This window comes from Gopherus flavomarginatus, chromosome 5 (assembly GCF_025201925.1).
Source record: "Gopherus flavomarginatus isolate rGopFla2 chromosome 5, rGopFla2.mat.asm, whole genome shotgun sequence".
In the NCBI taxonomy this organism is placed as follows: domain Eukaryota; kingdom Metazoa; phylum Chordata; order Testudines; family Testudinidae; genus Gopherus; species Gopherus flavomarginatus.
In genome coordinates, this window is record NC_066621.1 from 61016164 (window position 1) to 61024105 (window position 7942).

Sequence of the window (7942 nt, forward strand, 5' to 3'; positions counted from 1 at the left end):
TCTGGTCCTGAAGTTTTTTTGCTGCAGGATGGCCACCTTAAGGTCTGCTATAGTGTGGCCAGGGAGGTTGAAGTGTTCTCCTACAGGTTTTTGTATATTGCCATTCCTAATATCTGATTTGTATCCATTTATCCTTTTCCGCAGAGACTGTCCAGTTTGGCCGATGTACATAGCAGAGGGGCATTGCTGGCATATGATGGCATATATTACATTGGTGGATGTGCAGGTGAATGAACCGGTGATGGTGTGGCTGATCTGGTTAGGTCCTGTGATGGTGTCGCTGGTGTAGATATGTGGGCAGAGTTGGCATCGAGGTTTGTTGCGTGGATTGGTTCCTGAGCTAGAGTTACTATGGTGTGGTGTGCAGTTACTGGTGAGAATATGTTTCAGGTTGGCAGGTTGTCTGTGCGCGAGGACTGGCCTGCCACCCAAGGCCTGTGAAAGTGTGGGATCATTATCCAGGATGGGTTGTAGATCCCTGATGATGCGTTGGAGGGGTTTTAGCTGGGAACTGTATGTGATGGCCAGTGGAGTCCTGTTGGTTTCTTTCTTGGGTTTGTCTTGCAGTAGGAGGCTTCTGGGTACACGTCTGGCTCTGTTGATCTGTTTCCTTATTTCCTTATGCGGGTATTGTAGTATTGAGAATGCTTGGTGGAGATTTTGTACGTGTTGGTCTCTGTCTGAGGGGTTAGAGCAGATGTGGTTGTACCTCAGTGCTTGGCTGTAGACAATGGATCGTGTGATGTGCCCGGGATGGAAGCTGGAAGCATGAAGGTAGGCATAGCGGTCAGTAGGTTTTCGGTATAGGGTAGTGTTAATGTGACCATCACTTATTTGCACCGTGGTGTCTAGGAAGTGGACCTCCCGTGTAGATTGGTCCAGGCTGAGGTTGATGGTGGGGTGGAAGCTGTTGAAATCGTGGTGGAATTTTTCCAGAGTCTCCTTCCCATGGGTTCAGATGATGAAGATGTCATCAATGTAGTGTAGGTAGAGAAGGGGCGTGAGTGGACGAGAGCTGAGGAAGTGTTGTTCCAGTCGGCCATAAAAATATTGGCACACTGTGGGGCCATGCAGGTGCCCATAGCGGTGCCACTGATCTGGAGATATATATTGCCATCAAATTTGAAATAGTTGTGTGTGAGGATAAAGGCACAGAGCTCAGCAGCCAGTTGTGCTGTGGCATCATCAGGGATACTGTTCCTGACAGCTTGTATGCCACCTGTGTGTGGGATGTTTGTGTAGAGAGCCTCTACATCCATGGTGGCTAGGATGGTGTTTTCTGGAAGGTCACCAATGCATTGTAGTTTCCTCAGGAAATCAGTGGTGTCATGGAGATAGCTGGGAGTGCTGGTGGCACAGGGTCTGAGTAGAGAGTCCACATATCCAGACAGTCCTTCAGTGAGAGTGCCAATGCCTGAGATGATGGGGCGTCCAGGATTTCCGGGTTTGTGGATCTTGGGTAGTAGATAGAATAACCCTGGTTGGGGCTCTAAGAGTATGTTGATTTGTTCCGGTGTTAGTGTAGGGAGTGTCCTAAGCAAGCCAAGGAGAAACTGCTGAGCTTCAGTTCATCTGCAAATTTGACACTATCAGCTCAGGATTAAACAAAGACTGTGAATGGCATGCCAACTACGAAACCAGTTTCTCCTCCCTTGGTTTTCACACCTCAACTGTTAGAACAGGGCCTCATCCTCCCTGATGGAACTAACCTCGTTATCTCTAGCTTGCTTGCATATATATACCTGCCTCTGGAAATTTCCACTACATGCATCTGACAAAGTGGTTATTCACCCACGAAAGCTCATGCTCCAAAACGTCTGTTATTTCATAAGGTGCCACAGGATTCTTTGCTGCCTTTACAGATCCAGACTAACATGGCTACCCCTCTGATACTTGCCACATAGTACTAGTTTTCATGTCCTTTAAATTTTCTATATAGGTTTTTTTTTTGTTTGTTTGTTTTTGGATTTTGTGTAATACATTAATAGGAAGTGCTTGAAACTAGAATTTGGGGTTTCTAACATTTTATTACTGATAGGTATCTTTAAAACAACATAGTCTATCTATTCAGATTGGTAGAGGTGACTCAAATGGATCTAGTGCAATAAGTAGTTTTTTAAAAGAGAAATATTTATGATAACGGGTTTTTTTTTGCTGTTGTTCTTAACTGAAAAAATATTAGTCAAACTGGCTGCACTGAGAGTATCACAGACAGGTTTGTAAGGTTTGGTTGTGGAATCAGTTTTACAGAGGCATATTGACCCTATATACTCATCCTTTAGCGTCTGCCCTGGTTAATGGTTGTCAATCCCTTCCTTTTAATTTGTCTAGGGGTATGAGACAGGGTTGCCAGTTACCCTGCTGTTGTTTGCTTTGGCAATAGAGCCATTTCCAATACATGTGATAAATAGCCCCTTGGAAAAGGGCATCAAAACGTTTTTTGGATTAGAACATAAAATAGCTTTGTATGCTGACATATCTTGTTACATTTGCAGGAGCCAAAAGCCTCGTTAAAAACTATGGAACAATTGACTTTGGAATTTGGGCAGGTATCAGGCTTCAAAATAAACTATATAACAGATCTGAAGTTTTAGGAATTAATATTCTGAAAGGGTCAAAACAAACTATCATCGGCTACATAAATTAAAATTGGCAAAGCAATATTTAAACTATTAAGGAATATATATTGTGTAGAAACATACAAATCTTTTTAAAGGCAAATTACTCTCCAGTGTAGAATAAAAGACTTGGAGGAATGGAACAAATAAGAATTTTTTTGGCTAGCTAGGGTAGCCTTGGTAAAGATGAATGTCCTCCCAAAATTGTTATTGTTTCAGTGTATCCCTGTTGATAACATTGACATGATGACAATCAAAAACACGACAGGTTGTGCTATTAATATGGAAACCTAAAAGATAAAGGGTGAGTTCTAAAGTTCTGTATAAGCCAATACCATCTCCAATTGCTCCCACTGGGAATGAAGGCAAAATGTCCTCAGGGAAGATGGAGGCCTCCAGTGCTGTCAAGAGGCAGAGAAACACAATGTAAGGAGCAGGTAAAAATGGAGAGGGGCAGAAACAGAGAAAATTGTGTGCGCATGAGGTCGTTGAGGGCAGGAGGGGGAAGTGTGTGTGCATACACATGTAGGGGCACAAAGACAGCAGGGAGAGGAGTTTGTGTAGGGGAATGTAAGGGAGTGGAGGAAGGAGATAAGGGGGCAGCAGAATAGAGGCAAGAGGAACAGAGACAGGAGACAGAAAGTGAGGGGGAAAAGCAGGATATAAAAACAGGAGATGGGTCAGGGAAATAGAAAAGAAAGGGGGCAGGAAGGATTCAGGGTTCGCAGATAGGGATACTGGAGGAGGATGGAAAAAGAGATCATGGCACATCCCCATCTCAAGGCTCAGGGGAAGGTGAGGAGTCCTCTCCAAAACAGCCAGCAGTGAGGCTCACATTTTTGTTTGGGCATTTAAGTTTCAATTTTGAAGCTCAAATGATCACATACAAGTTAACATTGGAGCGCTTCCCCTAAAAGGCTCAAAAATCAGAAGGCTGATGGAAAAACAGAGCGATTTGGTTTTTGTTTGAAGTCTCATGGTTTGTAGATGTCTGCGTTATGTTTGAGTACTTGTATGGGGCACTGCTGCTTCTAATACTTCTACTTGCCTCACTACAATCTCCACCTCTCTTCCCCCTGCCCATGTCCCACCCCCTAAAAGCTGCAGGGAACACCTCCACTGGCAGGCAGGTAATTGTCCCTGACAAGTGGGCCTGTGAGCTTTGCTATTGGGCCAGCTTCTGGGTCTGACAAACCACAGTTCATTGGCCGAAACCTGCCATTCCAAGTCTGGGGATGAAGAGAGAAGCTGGGATAGTGTGGCTTTCCATATGGTTGTGACATGAAATACTCATACAAACAAACCAAAACTTTGTTGTGATAGAGGTTGTAACATGACATACCTGACCCCAAACTAAAAGAGGACAGAAAAAAAGTCAAGCTATCTAACAGCATATACCCTCTATTCCTACAGGTACACACCTAATCCACTACCACAACTATTGTATGCCACACTCCACAACCTTAATCCTACCTGCTAGAAATGCCAACCTTTCATCACTCTGCTGAGACACACCAGACCGCCGCTCTTAAAAATATATCATATATTACACCTGAAGGTACGTCAAGGGTACCTAGAGTATATGGCACCCTTTTTTTAGCATTTCTATAATCTAAATATCACCAAGTACCTTTCCTGATTGCTAGTGCTAATTTATAAGGCTTCCTTTTGCTCTTCACTGTGACCCTACTATCTCTCTGGGATGGATTATCTGAACTGCAGGGACATATGCATTTTAGCATATTACTTGGAAGATCCAGCAAGGTTTGATGTCTTTACCGGGACTAAACCTATTAGCTGGATTTCCAACATATTAAATCCTGTCTGTGCAGTCAGTGTACCAAATCTTGAGGTTCTTACTCACTTTCCACTTGACTTTCTTGGTTTGCCCTGGTCTTCATAAATATGCTTAGGGAATCTGCTACAGGTAACTACCCTTAATGATATACATCAAAATCCCAAACATTCTAATATTAAACTGTGAAGTATTCACTAACAGAAGAATGAACCATTTTTCCCAGATACACTGTGAAGAGTTATGTTTACATTCTGTGTACTTCACTAAAGTTTACAACACACAAGCCTATGCAGGGTACACCTTAATGTAAAATGAGCTCTGGAATGTAATCACATCCTTAAAGGACACAGTATAAACAAGTCTTGTTCTGAATCTGTCCTGAGAAATTCTAATTTTACACAGAACCTCCTAGTAGTGACAGATGATATTCTTAGCCAATTCATGGAAGCCTGGGGACCATTAACTTTCATTAACAGAAAGTTACTCTTCTGAGAAAAGAGAGATGCTATTACAAAATAATGTTAAGTAGAAGTTGTTCCAAAGTAAAAGCCCATCAAAGTTTTTTTTTTTTAAATGAAGATATTACTTCTTTTAAATGTATGATCTTAAAGAAGCATGTAGTCATGGAAGGTTTGCCTGAGTAAGGAGTTTAAAACTGATTGCCTGATTAAGTTTGTTCATTTTGGTATGTTGAAGCACTGAAATAAATTGATGGAGGATTAATGACCTTTAAAAAAAAAAAAAGATTCCCAGAATCAAGTAAGTTTGAAGATTGGGAGGGTAGGGGAGGGTTGACAAGAAACCAAACTACTGAGATAGAAACAAAACAAGGAACCCCCTAAAGCAGGGATTAGCAACCTTTGGCACGTGGCCCGTCAGGGAAAGTCGCTGGCAGGCCAGGGCGGTTTGTTTACCTGCAGTGTCTGCAAGTTTGGCCAATCGCAGCTCCCACTGGCCACGGTTCACCGTTCCAGGCCAATGAGGGCTTTCCTTGGTGGGCCGTGTGCCAAAGGTTGCCGATCCCTGCCCTAAACCAAACTTGCCAAAATACAAGTTAACTCAGAGCATGTTGAGGACACATTTTATTCTCTCTTGTGCTCCATCAAACTAAATGAGATTGAACAACAAAAGCTTATGTTCCAATGCATGAATAGAGTCTCTTGCATCTAACAAAAGCAAGGGAAATCAGAATTTGACAAGCTGACCTATAGAGTCCTGCACAGATACAAAATTTGTATCTGCATTTGATCTGAAAAAATGATCTGAGTGCAGATATCTGCAGATATAAAACAGATATCCACAGATTTGCAGGGCTCTGCTGACCTGTAATTTGTGATGCATTTTCCATACTCTATTGGGTTTCCTTCCAAGCCCTAAAAAGTGTGTTATCTTATCTATCATGAGTGCTACAGTACTGAAACCTTAAAATCCCACCTGTCTTGCAGGAAGGAGTCTGTTTTTGCAGGAATTCAGTTTTATTCGATACAATTTATCAAGCAGACCAAGAAATCCTTCACAGGACATGTGAAATCTAAAGGCTCTAAGACTGTATAATTCCTGCAAGACAAAATGTTTTGAGGATGAAGTTTCAGTATGGAGCCTGAATTTCCTTGCTCATATGGGTTCCTCAGAGGGTCCCCAAATATTCTGTAAAATGTTAGGATTTAATAGAAGAGTATGTTCATTCTATTATTTGGATGTGTTGATTTAGATTTAACATCAGCTAAGCAGAAATCCAGCAATTTAGGGAAAATAAGTTTTCATGCTTTCAAACTCTTACCTTGCAGGGCTTTCCTTCTTTCCTGTCATCTAAGATGAATTCTTCATGTGCAGAGTAATTTTTTTCTGTTCACATAAAGAAAAAGATAATGCTATATTTCAAATATAGTAGAAACTATGATTATCAAACAGTATATTTGATCCAGAACTACATGAGAAATGCTGGAACAAGGAAAGAGTGTCATCCGTATATATTGCACAGCCAAGTGTATAGCATCTGCATTGCCTTTATATAGCTCAGGCAATAATAACCTGGCAACCACATTTCATCAGAAGAAATCCATGCAATTAAAATGATCAGACCTAGCAACAGTTTCTTTTTGTCTTCCTACTCAATGGGTCAAATTTAATCAGAGAAAAGATGTTCAAGGAACTGCTGCATACAATTAAGTAATAAAGTTGTCTGGTTCTATGCTAACTAAATCATCCCTCATTTGGAGCTCTTTATTTTTCTTTACAACTATCTCTTTCATGATAGCTTTTTAATGAGAACTTTAGAGCTGACCCTACTGTTTGGGATATGCAACATTGTTTTACCTATGAACCACTCAACACATGAGGGTGGATTTCATTAATATTTTATCAATAATCCTGTTATGTTGTGCATTTTGATGAATAAAGGCTGAAAGGCTTTAAATCACTGTGGAAGTAAATCCCTTGATGCATTAGTGTCCTTTATCATGGCCACTTTCTCAAAAATATTTTACTAAATTTCTAATGTCATTCATCAAAAAATTTGGCTTCTGCACCTCAGCACCCATGCAGACTAATCCTGATTTAGGAGGTATACATTTTCTTAGAACAAGCTATGGAACATCAATTTAGTAGTTGGTTCTACTTTCCTCCAGTTAGCATATGAGGTATAGTACAGGACTGCAACTGTTGATGTCAAGGGCATACAACTGAATGCTTAGTCCTCTGAAACATGTGGCGGTGGGGGGGCAGTAACCCAGCAGCTAAAGATGACAAATGCAAAAAGGTTGATCCTCGTCAATTTACCCCTAATCAAAATAAGAAGGTGCCATGAATTAATAGAGGAAAAATATTTAAAACTAGAAAAGGAATCCTATGTTTTACTAGTTTGGTACATGAAGCCAACCTAGTGGATGCAAAAGGGATTTAATCCAGCCTTCTGCATCCAAATCTTTAAAATTCATTTCTCAGAAGCAGATTACAGCCTTTGACCTCATTGAGCTGGGTAGTAAGTAGCTCAATGTTAAAGAAATGGCTGAACAGCTCTCTACGACAGCAGAAAATGGGTCTGGAGACTGGCAAAGTTTGATGGTGAATAGAGGATAGTTTTGTAAATTCAAGCAGAATTAATGTAATGGTCAAAAATTTCCTTTGGAATGGAGGATAAAGTTACATATTTCTTTGGAGCAGAGCTCTTGCTACCTTTCCACATCACAGAAGACACTGACCACATCAGAATTAATGCAGTTCAGAGGGAGATTTGAGGAGAGGCTAGGACTGGTGGCTCTGCTACCTCAAAGATCCACTGACCATTGCCCATGTGAAAGGGTGTGTGAGAGTGTGGGTGCACACGTGTACACACATATTAGCTGTGGCAGCCATTGGAGTGATGAGTAGCAGCTTTAGAACACCTCAACTGCCTATAGCATGTGAGACCCTACAGAGAGAAAACCTTATCCTGATCTCTGGAATCCCTGTAGCTCAGCTGATTAGCCTATGTGCTAGGGACCAATTTTCCTTTGAAATGAAATCTAGGCTAGTAGCTTATTTGACA

The 7942-nt window shown here is 41.3% G+C and overlaps 1 protein-coding gene across 1 annotated transcript in view; it reads right to left on the reverse strand.

Annotated features, from left to right (window-relative positions):
- Positions 1-2978, reverse strand: part of IRAG1 (inositol 1,4,5-triphosphate receptor associated 1) — a 155387-nt gene extending 152409 nt beyond the window's left edge. Inside the window, exon 1 of the mRNA XM_050955057.1 lies at positions 2954-2978. Within this exon, the coding sequence (XP_050811014.1) occupies positions 2954-2956 (3 nt within the window). The 5' untranslated portion in view covers positions 2957-2978. The remainder of the gene's footprint in view (positions 1-2953) is intronic.
- Positions 2979-7942: the final 4964 nt, after the last annotated feature.